At 40.0% G+C, this 26,880-nt stretch overlaps 1 protein-coding gene across 1 annotated transcript in view; it reads left to right on the top strand.

Moving 5' to 3' along the window:
* Window positions 1–26,880, top strand: part of MYRIP (myosin VIIA and Rab interacting protein) — a gene marked incomplete at its 3' end in the record, with an annotated part of 82,430 nt that overhangs the window by 37,938 nt on the left and 17,612 nt on the right. The window contains exon 2 of the mRNA XM_010180583.1: window positions 25,379–25,515. Within this exon, the coding sequence (XP_010178885.1) occupies window positions 25,379–25,515 (137 nt within the window). The remainder of the gene's footprint in view (window positions 1–25,378; window positions 25,516–26,880) is intronic.

Raw genomic sequence — 26,880 nt, 5'->3', positions numbered from 1 at the left:
CTCTCCTCTCTCGTGACTTCATGGGAACTCCGGCTCCTGGAAGTTTCAATTTCTACCTGATGTCCTGTAGAGTAAAGCTTACTTCTATGCTCTGTGTGTGAAGACATTCATATTTTTTGTTTCTGTAGGAACAGTCCTCCACAGACAGCAATACCGGTATTTGTGTACTAGAGCTGAAAGCTTGCTGTATAAACTCAGCCACTACCTTTTACATCTGAAATAACACACACACGCTGAAGTTATGCCCTCTCAATGGACAACATGAGCAATGTAAAAAGGAAGAACCTGTTGTTTATGTAATTTCTGTGTGGTACTCCAGGTCTCAAGAGTGTTTGTTAAGGGGCGGAAAATATCTACCGAAGCACTTCTGTTTTCTCCTGGTGGAATTTGCAGACCTGCTGGCATCTTGGCCTGATTTGGGCCAGGTGGTCCATTGGTGGCACTGAGGATGCCTGAGCTTCAGAGATCCCAGGCTTCCAGGGGCCGCATCAGCTGTGCCTCGTGGGTGAGTTTTCCTGAAGTCAGAGATGCCACCGCTTCTGCAACCCTGGGCTAGTTTGCTTCTTGCGTTGAGGCATTAGGTACTCAGGCTCTTCCTATATGGGGCTGGCTGGTAACTGTGGTCCTCAGGGAAGCTCAGGTCTAGGGGTTATAAAACAGAAAGGGAGCAAAAGAGACGAACAAGCAAGCCTGAGGCTAAAAAGGAGGAGAAGTGGTGCACCTGAGATCAAGGGAGAGCAAGCATCATCACTTTGGTACAAAAGCAAGTTCATTTGAAACAGAAGTCATCATCAAACAATCCAATGTTCATGTTGCCTATCTTGTTCCAAAGTTGAAGATTAGTGTTACTGTTAGTGGAGACTTTGTAAATGGATGTTTCTTTTAGTAAAAAGAAAGCGCTGTGCTAAGTGATGAAGAATTCATTAGATCTTGTACTGAAAGCTAAGGACAGCCATCACCCTTATTTCTGGCTTATGGATGTTGCTATAAAGAGTATTAATACCCGTGTGTCTCCATTGCAGGTCTAAGTGCCTTTCTGAGTAGTTGTTGCAACCCAACGTAGATTTCAACATGTTTTCTGGAGAAAGTCTCACTCTGGGACTTGCATTACTGGCAACCTTTAGAGTATGTGATTTGGTGGTCACTTTTCTCTTCCTGCATGACAGCTTTTTGTGCATTATTACTCATCAAAGACTCCAATAGAAGTCTAAGTGAATTTTCCACCTACAACAGTGTCCTCTCACAGCTACTGAGGCAGAGGAGTATCATGCAGTTCTAGGAATTCAGTTCTGATCATAATAACACCAGGATAAATTTGAAATAGTGTCAATGCTAACAAAGATGTTAGTGCAGAATAAAGAGGATAAACCTATATGCAACTTTTTACTGGAGCATTTCTTTGTCCTGACATTCTATGGTACTTTCTATGAGGAAAAGTACCTGCTCATTTTGGGCATAAATCCAGAGGAAACCAGCTATATCCAAAAATAAAACTAACCCATCTACTTCAACTAGCCAAGCTTTGTGAATATCAAATAATGAACAGCAGTGCAAAAAGCAATTTGACATAAAAAATATGCTTTAATCAAAAGACTTTAAGGGCATGATTTTTTCTTCTATAGAAATCTTGTATGTTTGTTTCCAAATGCCTCCTGTCTCTTATACAGCAGAGATTTGTATATGTTGTAAGGAGCACCTTCAGAACAAATGCTTAGAAAATTTTCTTCAGTAATGAAGTCATCCTACTTCAAATTCAGTATTTCATTTTTGCCTATATATAACTTCCATAAACTGGCAAACTTAAATTCTTATGGCAATGAAAATGTAGTAAGAGGAGTAGGAGAGATTAGTTAGCATTAAGTTGTCCATTATACTCCTCTCACAAAATTTTGGTTAATCCTTCATTTTTCTCTGTATCCGATACCAAATTAGTCTGAAAATGCATTCTAGGGATAAGTCAAATATGCCAGATGTGCATGTATACAAACTTGTGGTCACGTTTCTTAATCCTAAGGTACATGTTAAGGATAAGCCCCTTTCATATTATCTATTACGTGTATTTGCAGTCTTTTGATGTCTGGGGCAGAGGGCTGTCTGTAACACAGAGCATTTCTAGTTTTACATACTGTATATTTATTATTCGTTAATCTTCCTTGGATCTGCATATAAGCAAGAGTCCCAGCTTATATCTTAAAGTCCAGCCAGCATACCTTTGATTTATCTATTAATGATTATTGAAACAAGTGCTTGATGAATTATACAAGTGAGTCAACTAAGAATTTAGAAATTAATTTCAGAAGCTGCTGCTACTAACCCCTTCCTATCAAATATTATGAAATAATAATGGTCCTAATGCTATTCTGAACTGTCTGGCTAAACTTTGACATAAAGCATGGAAATGACATTTAACGAATTGAGGCAACCATTAACCTTGATGTCTCTCTGATATTCCTCTCTGACCTCTTGTTTAACTAAATCCATATGCACATTGTTTCCCACGGCAGTTCTGCTCCTATAAGTATTCTTAGGGTATGTCTATGTAATTTGCTTCCCAAAGATGCTAATTCTCTGTAACCTTCTGAAATACCTTAAGCCAAATAGATCTACAGGTTGTATAATGTTCCAAACATGTCATAGTTGGCAGATTCAGTGCTGTGCCAAGTGTAATCAATCCACCCTTTCAGCTTTCCTGGCTATTTTACCTTGGCACACTGTTGGACTACAGTTATATAAAATCTGTTTTGTTCTTTGCTACCTGCATTGGATGTCCTCCCCACTTGCATTTCTCAAGATCACTACCACCCTGCTGACAGTGGGGGGCATTCTGTTCCAGCAGGAGCAGCAGGAGCATTAGGCAGTATGATTTGGGCAGTGGGCGGCTGGTTTCCGTGACCACCGCCCTCAGTTAACTCTCATGCCTGCATCCCAAGTGTCAACAGCAAGATGCTTATTATTGTCTGAGACCCTCAGTCTTAGGTGGAATAAAATTAAGTGGGTCCTTAAGTGGAGGAAACATTTTGGAATTGGGTGGTCTTTGCATTTTTAAATTTGCTTTGAAATTTGATAAGTAAGGAGAGTATCTGCAAATGCAAAGCGAGAGTCAGGCAGACACAGAAGGATCAGCTGTTGAAGCCAAGGTGGGAGGCGGCATTTAATTATACCAGGGTTTGCTCGTCTTGGGGTGTTGGTGGGCTAAAGTGTTGATGGGAATTTGGCATAGTGGGTGTAATGCACAGAAATAAGACTTCAAATGGGCATTTTGTTTTGAAGAAGGATTCGGGATTTTTGGACACCCTTTTCTAAGCTGGACTGCAAAAGGTTTAGATAAAGGGTAGTGAGGAGATGGAGGAAGAAGTGGAGCACCAGTGAACCCAAACCACTTTCCTCACCCCTCTTTCACTTTGTCTCCGGAAGCTGTATTACACTTTTACCACAATTACCTGCCCTTCAGTGAGAGTACATTGGTCTTGGTGCCAGGACGGGAACTAAAACCAGGTGGAAGCATCAGATGTTACGAATTGGGCCTTGAAGGAAATCCCAAGAGGTGCAGAAAATAATGCAGATCTTTCAGAGTGGGTTGAGTCAGGCTTTTAGATTTTGTTTCTTGTTTGCTATGCAAACATATTTTATTTGTTATCTGCCAAACAAAAGTAAGGTTTTTACATAGTACCAGAGCTTTTACAACAGACACACAGAGGCATGCAAAATTTCCCAAGACTTAGGTGATCGTTAGTGACACTCACTGTGTTTTCTCCCTAAGGGAAGGGATGTTTGTTATATTCCCATATTTTGCAATGGCTCTAATAGATCACAGTAGCTTGTGGTGACACTGACAGATAGTAAAAATACACAGCTTGGTTTGCCCTAAATCTTTTAGAGCAGGGATGCACAACAAGCAAAAGCAAGCCAGTTTGGGTTGTATCTTCCTTATGTTTATACCTCAGATCTTGCCTTGTGCCCCCTGTCTTCTGCCCACCACAAGACTGCAACTCTTGCTGTGTTCATCACCTGTTTGGCTGCCAGGCTCAGCAAGAGCTGTTGTGTATGCTGGACTCGAATCTAGACTTGATGTCCAAAATGGGCAGCCTGCCTGTTTAGATGGACCATCTGATCACTGCCTGGTTGCTGTATGCCAGCCAGCTGCTGCCAGTCACCTGCTGGGCATGCCAAAAATCTGTGAGCTGGCCCAAGAGGTGCAGCTACAGTGGCCCGTGGATGTGGCCTGAGCCTGGCTGAAGAGTTACCACATGCCAGTGAGGCTATTGCCCTAGCAGAATTATGAGGAGAGGGCACAGGGAAGTTAGGAGAAAAGGCAAAAGCTCTGCACAGAGTAATTGCGAAGCCTCTTTAATTGCTCAAGATTTATGAGTGTTCTGTGTCTAATCAGACAGAGATCATGTAAATTTGAATGTTTCAATATAAATATCATGCCCCTTGGGAACTCTTTTTTCCTGAAAGAGATACAAATGACTTAGCAGCCAAATATTCATGCCTAAGTGCCCTGGGTTTGTGTTTCAAAATCAAATGTCATCTCTCACTAGGAATGTACAATATTTTCAAATTACAGACTTCAACAGCTACTATAAAGAGTATAATTAAACTTCTTATTACTTGTACATTATCTGTGGTTTTTAATGTCCTCATCAGTACCATATGAGCTCTCTCACTGCTGTTTGTGACATTTTAATGGCAGTTCTCACCAAAGCCATTGCAAGTTTTCAGCTCATTCTCCTCTTCTGTTCAAGGCAGCTGTTTAAGATATAGTTGCTTTTGTTGAGAATGAACTGATGAAAAATTGCTCCAGCAGGGATGGTGTCTCACAGCCACCTGTGCCACTGAAGTGCTCTGTACTCAGCCAGCAACAAAAGCTGTGATAGCAGCTATCTTTACCAAAAACCAGACATTTTGAGAAAAGAAGAGAGGCAGTGGTGGAAGGAGGTAGAATTGTTCTATTTATATTTTGCAATGTGTCAGAGTAGTGTGGTATTAGACAGTGAAAACAGCAAGGAGGAAAGGTTGAATGACATTGGGGAACATGTAGGTATCAGTATTGGCCATAGTGAAGTTGATCAGTTTTTCAGGAGGGATATTCATGCCAAAGTGTTTTATCCATCTCTTTTAGTTGTATTGATTCATACTTCTGCAATTGCCACCCCACACCCCCATCATCTGGAAAGGGAACAGAGGTTGCAAAATACCCTTTAAAAACATCTGAAAGAAGACCAAGAGAACTCCCTTTCGCGTTACCTCATATAAGGCATATGTTACCTGTGATACATAGAGGAGAGGGGAGGCTGCTTCCTCTTGCTTTTACTATGAGTCTGCAGCCATAGTTCATAAAAGGAAGTGGTACCCAGATCTTGCACCTGAAGACACAAAGGGAAGCAGGAGCATCCATGGAGCCATGAAAGATGATGGAGCTGGCTCCTACTCCTGCACTGAAATGTTGCCATGAGCTCAGGCAGGCAGGGCTTGGGGAAAGCCTCAGGGAAGTCATAGTTCATTTCACTGAAGTATAAGGCAGCTGAGGACCTTACATGACTTCAGCTATTTCTTCTCTTTCAGCTAGAACAGGCCATTTGCAGGCAGTGCAAGGCTCTGCATCCAGCTACATGACTGAAGAGGAGTGATGAACTATGAGTTTTCTGGCTGTGAGAAAAAAAATAATTTTTCCAAGTAGGAGAAATTTGGCATAAGGGCCAAATGATCAGTATGCAAAGGAAAGGCTTATGAGTAGTGTATAGCAAACCCCAGAAAAGATTACCTCTAGTGCTGGGACTTTAGAGATCCACGAAATAGGTCTGGGTATGAGGGGAAAAAAGAGATGTGCTTCTTGTCTTGTCTTTGCTTAATCATTGCAGTCTTCTCTTTTGCCTTTTCTTTTCTTACATTAAAAAATTGATATGCCAAAATCTGTGGGATTCTAGGGTTATTTGATGTAAAAGCTTTGGTGGTTCACATCAGAGAACATAATAACATAAATGTGGTTCATGTGAGAAAATACAATGCCTGCATAAGTATCTTTTATGGTTATTTAGTGTGTTGACACCACCACTCTGTTTCATTTGTTGCTAGAAAAAAAAGCTGAAAGTTCTAGAATATGAGAGGTTTTAGAAGAGCAAACTGAGTATCCTGAAACTTACTGAACTTGGACTTGATCTGTGTTTTAAGCCACATTGTATGCATGGCAGTGTGCTCTCAGTACTTTTTGGAGACTTAATAATTTGGAGAGGCCCAGTTTTTTGCTACTAAATTGAAACATTTTAAAAAAAAAAAAAATTAAAAAATTTTTAAGAGCTGTTCTTTGACACCTGGTTTCACTTACTGGGTTGCGTGTTGGGAGTCCACCCAGGAAATCACTAGTGACGTTTACATGGAAAAGAGACCTAGTATTTACCCAACCAGAGCCAAATATAATATGAAACTATTGGCACCCATGGCTGGTTTCGAAGAAACAGCTGGATGCAGCCTATGTTCAGCTACATTAAAAAAACAATAATGAAAGTGTGTGTGTCCTGCTATAGTAACTGGCACTCTGCACTCTATTTCTTATTTCTCTTTTCTTCTTACTCTATTCCCAAATTGCTAATTAGAGTCAACAAATTGGCTATAGAATACAACAAGATATCATGCAGTCTGCCAAAAGGAGTGGCTGGCATCCATACAAATTGGGTTATGATGTGTTTGAAGACTTAATGTTGAAAAAAGCTTTCCATATTCTTTTCATCCTCCCTGTCCTCCTACTGAAGTGACTCAATTCCAAAGGCAGAAACATATTGCTCCCTTGCTATCTGAGATTTGGTTAACAGAAATGAGCTTCCCCATGAAGAAACGTGGTCCTCTACCAATTAAGTTTCATCGTTGTGCTAAGTAACTACTAAGTGCAGAGCTTGAGTGATGGGTAACTTGGACATAACCCAAATGAGGTGCTGCAATAATGATTGCAGTAGCTTGGCTTGGCAAACAGAGCAGTCTTGAATGTGAGATTTCTGTAGCTCTAAAGCAGTGTCTGTAGACCTACAGTTCTACGGTGCCATACAACAAATACACGTGTGTTGTGCTGTGCGGCTGGATGCTCCCTCCCTGCGTCTTGTAGCACAGATGCGGGTGTCTGAAAAAGTTAGACTGCTTAGAATAGAGGTGGATATTCCATTTCCTTTCTGTACTGTATGGCCTGATATGACAGTGTCTGTGCCATCATTTCCTTTTTCTTGGTGACCTTGCTATCCTCGTATCCCCATGTATTGACCAATGGCTTACAGTGGCTGATTTGTTCTGAATTTACATGTTATTATGAAGGTTAAATCAGAGCCCTGATGTTAATTTTCTGAGTATGTTTTAACTAGTGCAATGGAGGATGCATTTAGGTGTCAAGGATATGCAGCAATTTGTGTATGTATTATTTTCTGATGGGATCAAAGACTTTTTATAAATGCTTTTACCCAAAATTACATGCTTTAGATGGATTCAGAGGTGACACTGGGTCTGAGGGTGATATTAGGGGAGGAGGCAATTCCCTTTTTGTCTGCAATCTCCTACCTTATGGAGCTTTCAATTACTCTAGGTTTCAGTAGCTATCAATAAGCTCAAACTGGGAGTTATGGAATATAACTAAAACCATTCAGCTAGACTGACCTGACCTCTGCTACTGTGATGTCTTGGCAAATGTGGAGCATTTTTTAACATATTGGCCAAAAATGTTTCTAGAAGACGTTGCCCTGTTGATAATTGCACTGTTGAGCAGTTGTGGTCTCTTCTGAAGGGGGCAGCCTGAGTAACTCTGAAGCATGAAGGTGTGGGCATATAGGTTTCTGTGTCATCCCAAATCCCCTGAGAATAAATCCAGTGTTTGAGCCACAGGGAGTGTAGGTTTGCACAAAGGGATTTGTACAGCAGGAGTTGGCTGAGATACACGATACGTGTTTGTGGCTGTAAAGTGCAAATGTCTTCTTTCTCTGATACATTTCTGAGCAAAGCAGCATAGCTGTTGTTGTATAAGCAGTGCTAAATAGGCTTAATGCAGATGATCACTTTTCAAGATTTGCATCTGTTGTCATGTATTCAGCTATTTATAATTCTTGCCATATATCTTAACAAAACAATCTGCAAAATCCTTGGCTACAGGCTGTTTCCAAGTTCAGATATGCTGCTTGTCTAGTGGATTTGGAAGAGGATTGCATGCATTGTCATGCTGCCTTATTCAACCCTTTGATCTCGCTCACAGTTCTTCATGCATAAAGATTTGGAGAGTCTTGCTTTCCTTTTCTCTTTGACACAAGTATTTAATCTAAAATACTTAATTTGAACAAACTGCAAATATCAAAGCAGTGCTTTAGGAGAAATGTTTAATGCCTCACAGGCAAAGAGGGGTCAGCTTGACTTGAAAACGCAGGGTTTAGAGTCCAGAAATCTGAATTCCTTTCTCAATATGCTAGATTCCTAAAGTAGCTGGAAGCAAGTCTTTGGTGCCTCAGTTTTTCACCTGTAATGTGCTGTTAAAAGATATTTGACCATTTCTTTTATTTACTTGCTGAGATTTTAGTCTGCTTCCTTTCAAGGACTTTAGTTGCTTTAGGATAATGGCATTATATTCAATAAGTGAATAAGTTTTAAATAACTGTGATATATGGTCTGTGCGTACTGATTGTAAAGAGTAGTAAAAATCCATATAAAAATGAAGCATGAAATAGGATATATGTAAAATAGTTTTATTAGCTTCTGCACCTACTGTAGAATTATGGCACTTTGTCACTTAAAAAGTTAGTAATGCAAAAAAGTTAGGAACTGGATCATAGAGCGTATCACAGTATTTGGTAGTTAGCTCTGATCTGAAAAGTACTTCTGTTACTATTTATTAAAGAAATTCTTGGTTTTAACTGTGTTTCTAGACTTTATCTGGAAAACCTCTTTTCCCTACCTGTGATCTTATTTTAGGTATACTCAATAAATAATCCCATTGTTGCAACTTGTGGAGTATTTAATATTATCATTTCAGGTTGTCTTATTTAACTAATATTGTAGGTGGATTAGATGTATAAAACCCAAATATTTTAAAGTAGCAGTACTAACCTGTCATTATTCAGCATATGATTCATCTTAGGAGTAAAATGTCCAAGAATGGAGATATTTTATTTTCCTTAATATGCTGAAAGTAAGTATATACTCTTAATGCTTTCTATTAGTACAGGCTCTTACTTTAGGGGGTTGGAAGAGAAGAAAATTTTTTTTTTCTTGCCTTGAAATTCAAGCCAGCGATTTTTTTTTCTTATTTTCATTTGGTTTCCCTCTTCCCCTGGTATTTCTGCCCCTGAGGTCTCTACTTTTCGAAAATGAACTTCTGAAGAAAATGAGAGCATTTTTTTAAATGAAAGTTCATCATAAGTAAAGGAAAGTTGAGGCTAAAAACCCTTGAGTAGTCAGTATACTTTATTTTTTGTTTCATATCAAGAAGACAGTTATTTTTCTCATTCCACTTTTCATTACATGACTACCAGATTTAATGTATCCATCTGACTACATATAGAATAATCTTTCCTCTTGGAGACTGATCTATTCTGTGTCTCAATTATCTTGAGCCCAGAAAAACATGAAAATAAACATATAATTCTAAACATATTTTGTTTGAAAATATGTTTGTGGTATCCATAACACCATCCTTAAAAAACAGTCATTAATTTATTTTCACATGGGTATGTATGTAATGGAAATTACTTTAGCATCTGTACTGTCTTTGTAACAGGGCAAATAGAGAATTACACAGGCTATGTGGTAATATTTTATAATTATATCTAATAGACCTTTTTTATATCCCCGTGTCTGCTGGACAAGGATGGTGATTTCTTATAGTCTGACTTCTTAGAAGGAGGTCAGAACGTTAATGGAGCAGCACATACACTGAGGATATTCTTAATGCACTGCCTTCTACTGCCTGCCTGCCCCTGTACTCTCCAAATTTGTCTTCAGCAATGCAAGCAAATCATTTATCCCACCTCATTGTTTTCCTACGGAAAATGAAGAACAGAGGAAAAAGAATAGCAAGAAACAGGGGCAGCTTGAGATTTCCCTATAGCCCTCTGATGAAAGGATTCTGTATGTGCAGAGAGAAAGAACATTTTGATTTGTTCTTTAAGGCTTCCAGCTGAGATGCACAGAAGGAGAGACAGACAGACAGACTCCTCTGACTCAAATCCACACAAGCTCAGCAGCTGTTTGGTAGCCTGCACCACGAGCCCATATTAGCAGCCAGCAATTCACAGCACAACCAGCCTAGTAACTAGGATTGCTTCCCCAAAACACCATCAAGTTTGTCCTCTTTGAGAGGTGAGACAGTCACAAAATATAACACAGGAGACTTAGCTTAAACATAAGGAAAAACTTCTTTACTGTGAGGATGACAGTGCCAGGCTGCCCAGAGAGGTTGTGGAGTCTCCTTCTCTGGAGACATTCAAAACCCGCCTGGATGCGTTCCTGTGTGACCTGCTCTGGGTGATCCTGCTCTGGCAGATGATCACCCAGATGATCTTTCGAGGTCCCTTCCAACCCCTACCATCCTGTGGTTCTGTGTAAGCGATGACTCAGAAGTGACAAATAGCTTATGTTGTCCCCACCTCTCCCTGTGATCACCACACACAGGAGGAATGCCTGGGTAGAGATGCCTCCTGTTACTGCAGTGGGACCTTCTCTGCCACTGTCAAGTGAAACTACAGAAGTGTTTGTACGCAGCAGGTCTGCATGAAATCCCTTTATTCACTTAGGGCCTAAGCAACATAGCTGTAAAAAAATGTTAAATAGAACTCAATTTCCTTATATTTAAAAAATTGCCTCTTAAAAAAATTGCCTTAACCAAACATGACACGCTGTGGTAGTAATACCTCATGCAATTAAAAGCAGGACAAGACATCACAGTCAAGTAACATCCAACCATTGGCTACCATATTTTCATGCCAGTTTAATGGGAACTTGAAAATTCTCAGCGTGCGTCTCTTCTGTGAGCAAAGTAGGAGCTTTTCTCAAATGAGCGTTGTGGACATAGCTGAGAAGGGCTCAGATGTTTGCACTCTGCTCACTGCCAGCAGTTGAAAGCCAGCACTGAGGGACTCACAGACCCATTGCACGCTGTCACCTCCATATGCACGACCAGGCAGCTTTGCAGCTCTTCCTGTTCATACGCTGTTTCTTCGAGTTCCTTCCATTTTTCTTGGTTGCTCTTGATCAAACTTGCTGATGTCAAACACTCATGCACGCATCTTCTCACAACTGAGTGGCCCTATGAAGATACCCCCTGTCATGCGTAGATGAGAATAAGTCTGCTCTGGAGAAGACAGGAGGATTGCTTGGCTTTGAAGATTTCTGTTTGTTAGAGGAGTGAATCCTCCTCTGAACAGCAGATCAGTTTTACCCAAGATCTCTGAGCAGGGCTGGTTTTGAGAAACAGCTGTATTTCTCTGACAGTCCGGCTAATCTGTGCTTGCAAGTCTGTTTGGTTTTTATTATTGTGATACAAGTATTTACAAAAATAGACGTGGGGGGGTTTCTATTTTTCATTATTCAAATAGCTTAAAATCCATATGAGAAGTACATTTGTGTGTGTGCCCAGATGTAGAGCCCCCGTTAGTGAGGCCAGCTGGGATTAAAGTCTCATTTGTATAATTTGTAAAGGCTTTGGAATTTTTCCTACGGTTCTCAGCCGTAAGCTGGAGTTTAGCTTTTGTCAGACTGCTGGACAGCTTGCACAATAAAGCTTCCAACTAAAAATATTTCCTGTGCAATGGGGAAAACCCCACCAAGGAAAAATGTGCATTTTAAATGCAGTGAGTATGAAGTTTGTTTTAAAAAAACAATTTAAAAAAAAAAGAAAAAAGCATGCTCTGTGTATTTTAAAGGCTTAATCAAAGAATAGCACAACTCACAAGTAGCACAACATACAGAAGGCTCATATTCTGCAAAAGCAGAAATAGAATGGTTAGGAACTTAGGCACATACTGTCTGCTCAGGATGCTCAGCCATAGGGAGTAACTTTGCACAGCATCAGATACCCTCACCCAGTCCATGCTGCAAAGAGCTGCTGAGGTGCAGTGGTTGACAGCAAACCTTCTGGGGCTGGTCAGCTCTTCCCCATCTGGCCCATTTTCCACTGTAATTTAAAGAAATCTTGCTTTAACTGCCGGATAGACGTACGAACCACGTCCAGGTATTTTGCTGCCTATGGAATGCAGCGTTGCTCCATCTCACTCCTCCTACCACGATGGTACCACGATGGTTGGGTGAGTGGCAAGGAAATACCATCATCCTTACACCTCCCAGCTAGGAACCTGCATGGGACTTTGATGTGGAGGTTTCCTTCTCCTGCTGGGTAACTCTTCGGTGCCGCCAGCTGATGAATGTGTTTCTTAAGCTTCTCTGTGGCTTGTGGAGTCGCAGAGCTATGAATGCATGTCAGCACAGAAAGGGGGTGGTGGAGTCACTGCGGGCACAGCTCACAGAAGAAAACAGTGCAGCCAGGAGCTGGGCTTACAGGGTGAGATAACCAGTATGAAAAATGGGAACTGAAATCACATCTCTTCACTCCCCAGCAACATTTTAAGGGCTTTGGCTTGTTCAAATTCTTTTTTCTTTTTTTCCTCCCCTTTCTTCTTTTTTTTTTTTTAAATAATCTTGAAATGAGCCCAACTTTCTCTTTGATTGTACGTGGTGATGATTCTTCTTATCTTTGCTGGTATTTCACAGCTGTTTGTTCACAGCTTTCTCCTGACACAAGAACAGAAACAAACCATAAAGCGGAGGATTGTTGTCTTTTTGGCATTCTTGAGCTCTATATTAAAAGCCCTGCGTATTTTTCTAATCAGGATTACAGAATTAATTTGCATGGTTTATCCTCTGGTATTTTTTTTCTGATGGAGCGGAGTTTGTATCTCTTTTTGTGAAAATTTTTATGCTTCACCGACCTCACTTTTTGTTGTTGTTCAGCTGTTTTTCAAGGACCTGTGGATTAAAAATGAAGTTTGCAGAAAGAAAAGCCTTCACTTAGGTAATTTAAATAACAACAAAGTGGCTTTATATTCTGTTGTTTCATTTGATATCTGCTGTTGAAATGGAAAACATTTCTCATATGGGTGAATGGTGCATTTGTTCGTAGCCATTTATGTTCAGTTGTATTTTGACCGCACATAGTTACATTTCATTAAGGCAAAGTTCATTGACCAGATATTCCTGACAGTGTTGTGATGTTGCTTTCTGCATTCTGAAGTTTATTTACATGAGGTTTCTGTATTAATTTTTCTTCATTTTAGAGGGTAGGTGCAAAGGCTAAATTTGTAGTAACAGCACAGCAGGAACTGAATGCCTCTCCAATTGAGAATTTAAGAATATCTCTTCCTGTTGTTATTTCTTAAGAAAAACAGCAGAATTAATTAATTTGGAGGTCCTGTCAGTGTGGATTTTTGTTCTTTTTGCGTGTTTTCTTTCAGAAATCTGAAATAAAAATTACATTGATGTTTTGTAGCAAGTAGAAACGAATATGACAGTAAAAGACAGCATATCCATGTTCACTGTAGCTATAATAACTTGCTTTGATTCATGTTTATTTGTCTTTTGGTTCAGCATGTTGTGTGCATGTGAATGTCAGAAATTTACTAATGATGAAGTATCAGTGAATTGTTACAATATGTCTGAAATAACATTCAGTACAAGATGACCAGGATATGGTATTTCTTGCCTCTGAAAAATACTAAGATCCTGAAAGCGTATTTTACTGCAATGTAAGATAGAAAGCAAAACCCAAAATTTCACATGAAATTAAATTTCTGGAGGAATATGGATTCAGATAAGGTGAAATATTTCCTTTTGCTTAAGAGGAAAACATTTGTTTCAGTGGTGATATTTTTATTTGTATATTTATTTTTTATGTCATTAAATAAATCCTGTAGATCATATACAAATGTCATGAATGTATGCTGTAATTTAAAATATCCTTATAAAAAGCACTTTCAGAAAAAAGTGTGGAATGTTCCATTTTGGCAATATCAGTGTTCCAGCCTTCACACAGGCATTTGGATTTGGACTTGTTTTGGTTTAATTTCAAATATCCAGTGGTTGCTTATTTAACTTTCATTGGGGTTGGCAGTCAGTATTAATCAGCTCTGTCAAGATACGCGTTTTAATGAAAGGCTTAAGAGGAAAAAAACATGGCAATGTGGTGGGGAAGTGATTTCCAGGCATTGAATGAAGTGCCTAGAAGGTCTGAGAAAAGAAGGTGACAAGTGCTTGGGCTCCATTTACACCACTGAAATGAGAACTACAGGCTGGTTTTGGCCACTGAGTGATCCACAGTGGCTGCAGTAACATTTGAGATGTGTTATACACCCACCTAGAAATGAAAACAGGAGTAAAATGAGGAGAGATGGGCTTTTTGTTCAGGTGAGGTGAAAGTAGTACAGATAGGAGCGTTAAGTCTTCTCCTGAATGGCAGGTGTGATGGTTTTCTTATGTGGGAGAGTTATTTACTGGTTGATAAGAAGGTATAGTGGTTGAGTCCGTGAATTTCTCCCACAATCAAAATTATATTTTAGCCCATTGGCATCTGCCATCTGCCAGCAAGTGATGAGATACACTCAACCTCATTTCTGCAAGTGGCATCCATATAATTGTTGCTTTAAAGAAAATATGGAGAGAAAATACCCTTGACTCAGTTCAGCAGATTCTTTTTTTTGAAAAGTTGGCAGTTTCTACATTGCAAGTCCTAGCGAGGCTTTGACAGTGTTGCATAGCGCTGATTTTGTATCACCATGACATATCTGGTGCTTGCAGTGGGATCTCATTCATAAGGGTCTGCACTGTGCTGTCGTATCCCAACAGTTACAATTGGCTTTCTTCAAAGAGTCCTGGTAAGGCCTCACATTACCTGTTCTGGGATTGATATTAAAACAAATATTTAGACCACTTGGGTCTTTTTTTTCTTGTCCTAGGAAAAAAGCAGTGGAAATAATCAGATGGCTACAAAGCATGATCTGGGATGAAACAGGATTCTTTAGCTTTTAAAAATTTTTTTTTTAAAAAAAGGGGAAGAACAAACACCTTTACCTGTCTTGTTTAAATAGAAACAAGGAAGATTCGAATGGAATGTTAAGAAAACCTCTTGACATTAGGGTAGGAAAACGTTGGAGTAGATGGCTGGGGAAGTTGTGCAGCAGCAGCAGTTACTATGAACAGGGTAGCTGTGTACCTGCTGCGAGTGATCTAGCTATATCTCATCATCTATGGGGGCAAGGGGAACACCTATGTGATCCCATTTCTTTCATGGCCTAATGCTCTGCCAGAGTGGCTTGAAAGCAGCAGTAACTTGTACTACGAGCTCTCTTCAAGCTCCCCAGCAATGCAGCCTTTTGAACTTTCAGGTTCAGAAGTCAGCTCTGAATAAATAAGCATAAGTCACCGATGCTCATTTTACAAAGCAGAAATGGAGAAAGAATATTCACTAATGGCTGTAAGACATGGCAAACATCCTCATAAACATGTTGTTATGGCAAAAGCTTATTAGCTCTTGCTGAGATACTGTCAGGAGCTGTAATGGATATGGTTTCTCACATCTTTTACTGTTGGTAGACTCCTGAAGAGAGGTCCTGCCCCTTCTTAGGTCATTGCTTTAACTGCTGTTAACTCTCCACGGTCGTGATTTCACCTCTGGTATTTACAGTCAGCTAGATTACAGTGGAGCACTGGGTTTGAAAAGTGTCTTCTTTTTAAAAATTGACTTTTGTAACTGCTGCAAAATCCCTATTTTCACTTGAGTTACCCTAAAATGTGACCATACTTCCTGGGAGCAGCAGGATGGATTAATATGCCAACTATACATTCTTTCATGAGCCAGGGGTTCCTGACTTACAACCTTTCAGGCAAAATAGCTCCATTAAATGCTGACATACTCTACTCTTATTTGTGTTTTCCTGCTAGAGAATCAAAACATAATTCCAGATATACTCAATATTGTCTCAGTGTTTTCCTCACCTGCTGCAGGACACTTATCCTCTGTGGGGAGAAAACCTGAAAATTATCATCACCAAACTTGCACTCGCAGCCTTCATTCCCAAACCAGAGTGATGGCTTTGTGCCCAAGTTAAGCCAGAAGACTTTTTTAGTCTGACCATTTTCATATGAGAAAATTGATCCTGACCTACATTCAGCCACCATTTGTTCAAATCTTATCCTTTGCAGAAATCTTAAAAGGGAGGCATCTTGTTGCAGTAAGCCTTTGTCAAAAGAACCTCTTTAATTCTGAGGAAATGTAATTGGAAGACCGTAAAATTCAGAGAAGACCCAAATAGCTTCATAGGAAAATTAAGTTATGTATGCAAATGACTGCCAAGAGGAAGGAGGATGTGATGATGCAGGATTATGCACATAGTGCTGGGTAAGAGGGAATCTATTGTTAGATGGCAGCTCAGGTGGGTATAAATGAGTATACATCTTAACCAAAGGTGGTATGTCAGGTGTGGCATTTCTCAGGGAGAATTTGAGGGCGTAAATGCTCTGGCTGGGTTATGGGAACTATCAGCAGTACACAGCCGAGTTTACAGGTGTATTCACCTCAGGTCTAGACCTCCTGTGTCTCGTGGGCCCCTCTTCAGCTGAACAGGTCAGTTCTGGAAGATCATAATAAACCTCTGAGCAAACCCTCCATACCCACCAAATTATTTGTCAGTGCATATGGCCAATGTTTAATCATTCCATGTAATGTCTGTCAGCAAATGTATGCAAACATTTATCTGCAGTCTAGATGTGATCGCCAAGGAACATTGCTTTGCTAATGTAACGATTACAAATTGCAACCAGTCCGTCTTTGTTCTTTTTTTTTGTAATAAAACATCAGTTAAGTCTGTTATTTTCTTGAGAGGGACACCTGTACCTTCTCCATTCTTGTTTTCAAAAAGGCTGTTAGACGCAGGTGCTTTACTCCTGATTTCTTACATACTGATTACTTTCCAGTAATTAAATCATGTGTTTAAAGATCAACAATCTCATGGTTTATTTTAATGTAGATTAGATGATCAAGCTACCAGTGGGAGTGTCGGTCACAAATGCATTTGTGTGGCAGGTAGCTGGGGACTGTATCATCAGAGAGTTTTGAGGAGGCCACAAGTATGGCTAGATTTAGGTTAGATATAGCCAAATTTATGGAAGATGAGTTCATCAAAGAATATCCTTTGAGGATGGTCTGTTGTACAGCAAAACATGGAGTCCTGAGCTGACGAGTGCAGTGTGTTGAAGGCAGGGTCACTTCACACTTGCACCTTTCCTATCATCCCTTCCTTAGCATCTGGAAGGGGTGATAGGAAAAGCTACTCCGTCTTCCTCCCACGTCTAGGTTCTTGACTGCTGATATGAGAGGTAAAGGAGAAAGCGTAAGCAAATTTGAGGGTTGCATATGCAGCTGCCTTTTAGGAAAAAAAGAGGATCCTTTTTTTTTTTCCCCCGCTGTGCTCGCCTTAGTTTATTATTTCTTGTATGTTGCTACACACTGGAATTTAAAAGTCCAAACCAGGGCAGTGAATTTCTTAGTGAATGGCTGGAAGGATGCGTATTTTTAACAAATTCCTTATATAGTACAATTCTGTCGGTTGAGCTCTCTGAATAATTAACATACTGTAGACTGCAGTGCAATTACCAGGATGGGCTCATTTCTGCTGGCACAGGAGAGTCGTTATTTCACTGTCAGGGACACAGGGACTTGTTTTGTTCCACTTGTGGCAAAGACAGGTGATGCTTTCACTGGGCTGGGCAGTTTTCATTTTGGGGCAGATGCTTTGACTCAAGTCCGTCTCTCCTCTGCTGTTACTTGGATTTTGCTGACCGCTGAGCGTAGCATTCATCATGCGCTGCTGTAGCCTTTCCTGTGACGCACTCGCACGGGTCAGTGTGCCATGCTTTCACATGTCGCAGTGTCAGCCGGGTGGAGCCCTCTGTTGCAGATAACCCAAGGAAGGAATTTTCTGGAGCAGCACTTTTTAGGTGATGGGTGATCTGTAGGATGCTGTTAGAGGAAAATAAATAGGATTTGAACTTAAAGCCTAGGGAAGGAAGTGTCATGAAGAGTTAACGGTGGCCTTTTGGGTTAAATGTTTAGGAGCTGTTGTTCCTGAGGCATGAGCAGCTGCCTTTCACAGGCAGGGGATATATTCAATGCAGTCAGGGAAATGTAAGTCCCCTCTTGGGATGACATGAGCTTGGCCAAAGGCTGATGTACAGAAGTTCCTGTTCAGGGCTTCAGGGGGCTGAACTCTTTCAATTTATTTTTTTTTTAAAGTCTGATTTTTAGTGAGCTGAGCCTTGGCAGGGTATTCATGTGTGCAGTGTTTGTGTGCTGTAGTAATGGTTCATGCTGAAGGGAATGAAGGTGAAGTTGCATTCTCGAACCTGGGAGTATGTTTGATTTCACTGAAACTGAAAGGGACTGAAATACTTTAATTCAACAATTTATAAAGAACAGTACATTACAAGTTCTAAAACATCAGCCCAAGGAAAAAAGCAAATACTGCTATTGGCAGAGAAAGAGTATTTCAGGATGCAAAGTTTGAAGCAATTTTACTCTAAAACTGAGTAAATAAGAAGTGACGGGCTAAATCTTAATTGTTTCTCTGGGCACCCGGCCGAGGCCACTCTGTGCCTGCAAAATGGAAACAAGAGCCTTGAGCTTGGTATTCTGTGTGAGGCCAGCACAGGGAGACGGCCTGCGACAGACGGTGTGCCTGAGATGACATAATCTGGATTAGCTGGAGTTTCCCAGTCACTGATGCGTAGCATAGTGCCAGCACAGCTGGAGGGTGATGGACGTGCAGCTCCCCAAGAGGGGCAGGGCTTCAAGGATGTCAGTCCCATAGCACCGATCAGCAGCCTGTGGGGGAACATCATGGTTAAAGACAAGAATATTTAACTGCAGCATGCCTCTGCCTCCAGGCCAGCAGTGTGGCCACACAGATCTGCTTTGGAGGGCTCCTGTCCACGAGTGTCCCACCTCTGGCATAGCTCAGCAGGACATCTTGCCCTGGTTCCCAACCTCTCCATCTCTTCACTCATGGCTGAGCCTCTGGGCAGTTCAAGGAGCCTTGGGAGTGCTTTGAAAGAGTGAAAACTAAATATTGCTGTTGCTTTTCCACTGAAAATTTAAGCTTTTACTATTTCTTCAGTTTGATGTGCTTGCGTTGTGTTTTGGACTCTCCCACAGAACAGCAGTTCTCATCTCTGGATAGTCCTGTATTTCACGGTGGGCTTGTTTGGCTTTTTCAATTTTCTTTAGTTAATTTTAAAAAATTGTCACATCCACAGAAGTAAAAATGTCCAAGAATTGTAAATAAGCTCACTTCCTGGCTGAATTCAGTCACTTGCCCAATGCAGATCTTGGCTGACCTGAGACTGGGTATTACACTGTAGCCTCTGGAGTACACAGCAAGACATGCACAGAGTAACAACTTGTAAGCCTTTTTTTTTTCCCAAAATAAAAGTTATTTTCAGAAACTATTTTATCTGGTTACCTGTGAGCTTGATTTGTTGTTAGCTAATTGTCAGTTGTCTGAGAAACTGCTGCAGAACGTCTGTGTTTCAGGGCCAAGTAGTGCTGATGCCCATTCAAGAATATTAAGCAGCTGTTTAATGAAGACCTTTTTTACAGTGGACATTACTTTAGAGGGTCTGCTATTATTTTTATTATTTCCTCTTTCACAAAGTAAGAACCATGGGCAACATCTCCCAGCTGATATAAAATCCTGACACATGGAGTTTATAATGAAAATTGCAACCAGCTCTTGTTTCTCCATAAAGAATGCAGTGGTAATGCTGAACTAATTATGTGGTATGAGAATGAGTTTAACAAGCTTAAAAAGAAGAAGCGAGTATTTAAAGGAACACCTCCTTCTGTCAAAAGGAAGTATAAAAATCACATTTAAAGATATTACTCTGTGATTATTACACTGTCATTTATTTACTGAAGGGTCATAAAATCAGATTTCCAACATTTTAACACTTTGTAGATCATTGACTGAATCAGTGTGGCTGCAGGGAAATGATCAACAGTGTCATTTAGCCTACAGCGTGATTCCCAGTGTTCCAGTAGAAAGATGGCAAAGGTTATGGGTGAGGAGAGAGGGATTGGCCTCAAGAGGCTCAGCTGACACCGTGGGACAGTGGGACACCTCCAACTCGAGTGCATGTAAGAGGCTCTAGGAAAGTGGCATGCAAGTCCTGTCTAATGTTTCACAATATGTATATATGGAGGTGAGGTTAGAAGAAAAAAATGTTTGGCACAGCTGTTTGTACAGTTGTTGATGTCCAGGTGTAGTTTGCGGCTCTGATTTTGGAGTCGGATTGAGGGGCTAGGAGAGTTTTCTGGCCTGACTGTTGGAACAGTGCTATGGAAGAACCGGAGAGGTAGAAGCAGAAACTTGACTGAGCTGCAGTCTCGTTTCTCTAAGTGACAAGTTCCTCTGAATTACTTTGGAGGAAAACTTCATGACTGACTTTGGGTCACAACAACCCCATGCAGGGGTTGGGAAAGTCTTGGGGAAGAGTGGCTGGAAAGGTACCCAGCAGAAAGAGACCTGGGGGTGCTGGTTGACAGCCAGCTGAACATGAGCCAGCAGTGTGCCCATGGGACCAAGAAGGCCAAAGGCATCCTGGCTTGTATCGGGAATAGTGTGGCCAAGCAGGAGTAGGAAAGTGATTGTCCCACTGTGCTTGGCACTGATGAGGCCACACCTCGAGTACTTAGTTCAGTTTTGGGCACTGCAGTATAAGAAAGACATTGGGGTGCTGGAGAGGGTTCAGAGAAGGGCTACAAAGTTGGTGAAGGGTCTTGAGAATGAGTCTTATGAGGAGCGGCTGAGGGATCTGGGGTTGTTTAGTCTGGAGAAAAGGAGGCTAAGGGGAGACCTTATCACTCTCTACAACTGCCTGAAGCGAGGTGGGTGTGGGTCTCTTCTCACAAGTTACAACTGATAGGACAAGGGGAAATGGTGTCAAGTTATGCCAGGGGAAGTTTAGGTTAGGCATTAGGAAAAATGTCTACAATGAAAAGGTTATCAAAGACTGGAACAGGCTGCCCAGGTAAGTGGTGGAATCACCATCCTTTAATGTATTTAAAAGCTGTCTAGATATGGTGCTCAGGGCCATGGTTTAGAAGTGTGCATGGTAGAGTTAGTTAACACTTGAACTTGATGATCTTAAAGGTCTTTTCCAACCATAGCAATTCTATGATTCTCACAAAGTTAATGGAAAAATGTTGTTATAAAATGCTTCCTTGTAATTTAACTTGCATTATGAGTAGAAATTAAGGTCATGAAAATTAAGTTGGTACTACCTTATAGAGACTATTTATTGCAGAAGATTCATACTGCATTTAGACCCACAGCCTCCTCTGTAATGAGTAGTGAATACTTGTAATCATGTGCGAGTGGAGTCTTTCAGGTGATTTTCTTGTGTTTATCACTAATATCAGAGAGATGGTTCATGTTCTTACTCCCCAGCACAGCTCATGTACTTTTTTTTTTTAGTAGAAGGCTAAAAATTGAATATTTGGGTGCTGCAGGTGAGAACTGTACTGATATTTCCTTGTAAAGATTTTGAATAGGCTTATCCATTGCTCTTATGGTACTACTTGATTAAGGCAGAAACACATTGCTGCACTAAAAAGAAAGGGGCATTATAATACTCATTCAAGTTTTAATGTTATTAAACCGGAAGGGTCTGCCTAGCTTTCACACTTTCTAGTAAGGCACAATTTTAAAATCACAATATTCCTGTCTGCCAACAGCACATCAAAATGCAAATCAATGCCATGGCAATATTATATAACATAAATAATGTCCTTAGCATTTAAGGTTATTTAGCAATAAAAACATAGCAGTCTTTATGGCATAGAAAGAGAGAGATGGCTTCAAACATTCTTGCTTCTTTAGAATGCACACAACTAATATCCTTTAAGTGTGAGCTTTAATTTTACAGAGAGAACTTTCACGCTTTCTTTTAAAGGTAATTAGGAAAGAGTTTCATTTTAACAATTTAATGCTAGTGCTGTCATAGTCTCATTATTCTGGACTCATGAACAGCTTTTGCGGAATACAGCTTTAAAATACAGGCCAACATTAAAGGATTTTGACATACAGCGAAAATGCTCTTATTTCTCCTTTAAGTGAGTCCCTTATTTAGTATCTATAAGAGAACTACTCTCTTCTTCAAATCCTTTCTCCCCAGGAGGAATCAGCAGGGGCATTGTGACTTATTTGAAATTTAAGAGGCTGAAAAGCTTTAGAGGAGGCATTATAATCGGCTATAAAAAGTGTGCAGGACAGAGACATAGATCTGGAGTTGTTGGTAGCTCTGCAACGCATAGGAGAGGTACATGAGATGATTAGTTTACTCACAAAATGTTGATCCTGCAGCAATGAGGAAATTTAAAAAGAAAAAATCCCAATCCTTGTGTTTACACCAGATGAGCTAACACAGAGAGATGGGCGTCTCCTTTTATTGTTGCTTTGAGATGTATAATCTCCTGTCCTTTTGACTCTTCCAAAGTTCACATACAGAAAATGTTACCATTACGAATACAAAACCTATCTCTAAAATTGTGTTAGCTGCAAAGTCATGTCTTACCTCATTAAAAACCAGTGCTGTTAGATTTCTGTTTTTACAGAAACAGTATTCATCAGACCTAGAAAAACACAGTAACGTGGGTGAAAAAGATGGGGAAGCAGACTTGCAACAGATCCCATCTTGTTTTTATCGAGTTGCCAGGCCAGCATTTGTAACTGAGTATCTTAATTCATACACTTTGTACAACGAGATAGGTCACTTTCTGCTTTTGGTACCTCGTCACTCAGTTTGAATATTAAGACCTGGGTCTACTTGGCTTCCAAGAAGATGGTAGGTTTAGTGTTTAGAGCTAGTGGAGCTGAGGTTGCTTGGTAAATGTGCTAAGGAAGTTGGTAGGGATGTTGAAAGCTCTAAAGCAATGTATTTGAGGACTCACGGTATTGTAAGACCACCAGCAGTGATAGTGCTGTGGTACTATTTCATGAACAGTATGGGGAACGCTGATCCCTGGGCAGAAGAGCATCCTCCCTAGCCAATACCTCCTGCTAAGCCACTTCCAACCCAGTCATGCAGACTTAGCTTTATCCATCATACTGGTTGTGACGCTGTGCTATTCACTGAAATCTTACACTCCCAGCACTTGTAGAAATTCAGTGGACAAGAGTCAATCAAATTCAGCAAGTAGAAGACATAGTGTTTGATCCTTTCTGATGCAGTTTCCATGAAAGCAAATGATTCCTTCCCATAAAGAAGGCAGATTCTCAAAATGCGAAAGAATTGCAGGTTTGGGGGAGAACTTTGCCTCCATTCACAGGTTCATAACTGTGCTAGCAGCCAAGCCCTGGTCAGTGTGTCAGGACTTGGACAGGTGTCGTAACAGATTTCTTGTTGGTAGTATTGTAGGAGTTCATGTCCTGTACTTCACAGACAGACCTAGGAATGCTTCCCATGACTTGTGCTCTATCACCAGCCACTTGTGCTTCATCAGGTGTCAGTCATTTGTGCACCGTATGTAAGGACATTTTCCAGAAAAAAGAGATTTTTGCCCTTGTCATGTGTTAGTGATAGTTGTAGAGTGGTGAATGCTGGAACTAATCAGCCTCCTGGGAACCATAGTTAGGCTTGGGATATTACTCTGCAAATAGATAGTAAAGGGCTAATATTCTTACATTATTTATAAATATCTCTCCTGCATCTAATTGCTGACACAACATACAGAAAAAATATGCTTCTGTTCCATTATGTGCTTTTTCTTCAGTTGTCTTCAGTAGAGCAACTAATGTGACTTTAAGAGTTCACAGTTTGAATACGATAGGCTTCATTGATTTTTATTTCTAATTTCCCACTGTTGGTGTTTGCTAGTAAACAGTTTCCAGTGGTGACAGAGAAGTGGACTGTATCATGATGTTCTGCTTTATGTGAAGTGGATATTCGTTTTTAGCATTATATTGAAACTCAAAAACCCAAGAGCTGGACTGGAAGCATTTAGTTGAAACCCCAGGCTCGGTGTATGTTTTTGTTATAGTGTACCTCCCAAGGTTCAGTGCTGAGTGAGAGCTACATTGCTGGTCTCTCAATAGGTGAGATTTTATATGCTTATGAAATAGTATGTGATAAACAAAAAGTGTGGATTGTCGCTTGCTTTGCACTTCATAAAGTCCAGAGTCCCTGAAGGAAAATCTAAAGGTTACAGTGGGGCTTTTGTTTTATTTTGGTTTTCATCCAATTACGTAGCAAGCTCCATAGGGCTTCTAGTTCCATGACCCCAATTTTTATAATTATTACAAGTGGGAAATTACTTTGCAGCCTATACTAAATACTGTTACATATGAAATGTTTTCATGGCCTTTAAAAATATCTCTGTTCATGCAATGTAAGTGCAATGTGCAAAGGAATGAATGGGCTCAAACAGGGGAGCAAACACACAGAATTAGTTCTGGCACTGTCTCACTCACTTCTTCCTGGAGGCTTTTGGGAAAGTCAGCTTTAATTTCTTGGTGGACCTCCAGGATCCCCATCTCCAGTGACCTCCATGGTAGGAAACATAGGGTTCCGCTGTGGGTTACCTTGCAGTTACCTGTGGTTGTGTTGCCTGGGAATATGGTGCAGGCTCTCTCCACCCATTGCTGAAGTAACAGGTGGAGCAAAAGCCACATGGAAAAGAATGCAGAGCTTTCACAGCCATATCTCGTGGCTTTATAAAAGTATATGAGCTCTGGGGACAAATCCTTTAGGATGAATTATTGGTGTCATTGATGCTTACTGTTGAAAGTGAGAAACCAAATGGCAGTTGTGAGTTCCTCCACTCCAAAACGTTTGTCTACAGACTGTTCTTGCTCATTATGCTCTAATTAGATTTTTTTTGTACTCTATTGGTTTCCTCAAATAAAAGCAGCGATGTATTGGGTTTTTTGCAGTGCATTAATGGGCTAATGTTCTTACATTATCTCTAAATCTGTGTAAATAAAGGCTATTTTTAAAAGCATCCTGTGCTGTTCCAAGGTTTGTTTATATTTTTCAATAGGCTGTAGTGTTGGCATTATAGTGTAAAAAGGGAGAGCATCTCTTCTGATGGTAGCAAAACCAAATAAAACCTTGAGCAATGTTGCTCATACATTACTTTTTTTTTTCCCTCAGTATACCAGACACTTATAAAGTACAAACAGTAAAAAAGTATTCAGAAACTAATATGTTTATTCTCTGAGGCCTAAAAGATCCTTTTTTACAAAAAAAGGATGGTAAACTGTTTAGATTTATTTCTTGTAAAATCATTCCAAATATGTTGTTTATTTTTCTGTTTTAGACTCCTAAGGACCCAGTCTCTGGATTGGTACTATAATAATGTCAAAAGTAGATTTAAGTGTTTTGGAAGTGCCAAAGTCCTGAAGAACTTATACAAGAAACATAGATTGGAGAGTGGACTTTGTCCTGATGCAATAGGTAAGAACAGCTGTGTTGATTTCTTATTAGCTTGTCTACTTTAACACAAGCTGAGACAATGGAAATTCTGAGAGTATTTTTAAAAATATTTTTAAGGCTTTTTTTTTTTTAATAAATACCTCAGTGGAGAGAAGAAAAGAGGTAAAGAGTCTAGAGAGCTTTTTAAGAATTCAAAGTATGTTTAATCTTAAATATGCCTCTGATACAGAGGAACTGTTGTCTTCAGTCTGTGAAGTAAATTGCAGTTTGTATTCTAGCCAGTGTGCCAGAATTTATCATAGCTCTGAGTAGTCAATGAGTGAGAAGATAATTTTGCCTTCAACACTTGGCCTTAAAGCACATTCCCGTGGTGTTTGAAGAAAAATTTGGTTAACGTGCGGTGCATTCAATATCCAAGTTGACCAAAACTGAGATTGTCCTCACTTAGAGTTTTTCACTTAAGGATCTGAAACTGGCTACATCTTGTACTGGTGTTTGTAAATGGTTAAAAGATGCCAATTAAATATTGGCATCACTCTTTCAAATGAGACACACTGTTCTCCTTAAACTATGGTGTTACAGGACTTCACCCCACAAGAAGAGTAATTGAAGTTACAAAATGGGTTCAAAGAAGTAGTGTTTGGTGTCATACTGGTAACTTTAGCAAATTACTCAAAACACAGCTAGCTGAATGTTTGAAATGTCACTGGATTTATTAGAACAGATACTTTCATAATGTAATTATTTTTAAATTTGTACAGAGACTTAATTTTTCTACAGTCTTTACTTTGTCCTTTTCTGAAATTATATAGGATGGTAAGTGGACTCTAGTCCTGAGTGAAAATTTTAGATGTTTCTTATGAATATTGGCATAAAAGCTAGGGAGAAGCAGCATATTCATTAAATTCTGATTAATTAGTCTTTTTGCTTTCTCTGTATCAAACCAATATGTATGAAGACAAGAAAGTCCATGTCAGTGAGGGCAGAAGAGGAAAAATGGAATTAAAAACTGGAGGGTGGATTCTTCAAAAGTTTAATATGATGCGTTGTCTTTACTTAAGCTGTAGTGTCACTGAATTTATCCTTAAATGGAAGCATGAACAGTGCAATGCTGAGTTGCAGTGGCATGTGAACTCTCTTTGAGACCTTTCTAAGGAAGGTCTTTGAGTCTAAATGTCATTGCTAACTTTCTTCTACTCTCCCTGTGACTATTAGGTAAACCTTTTGTTACCTTTGAAGATAAATACGAGTGCACGTGTCTGGAGTTTGGCTTATTTATACAGCATTGCCCTTTAAAATGTAGAATCTATTTCAACCCCAAATGTCATATTAAAGGCAAATTCCCTGTACTTAACTTCTACCACATAAGTTTTATACCTAGTAGCT

This window comes from Mesitornis unicolor, unplaced genomic scaffold (genome assembly GCF_000695765.1).
Source record: "Mesitornis unicolor isolate BGI_N332 unplaced genomic scaffold, ASM69576v1 scaffold24553, whole genome shotgun sequence".
In the NCBI taxonomy this organism is placed as follows: Eukaryota; Metazoa; Chordata; class Aves; order Mesitornithiformes; family Mesitornithidae; genus Mesitornis; species Mesitornis unicolor.
Note: the sequence above shows the minus strand (reverse complement) of the source record. Positions and strands in the feature narration are given on the sequence as shown.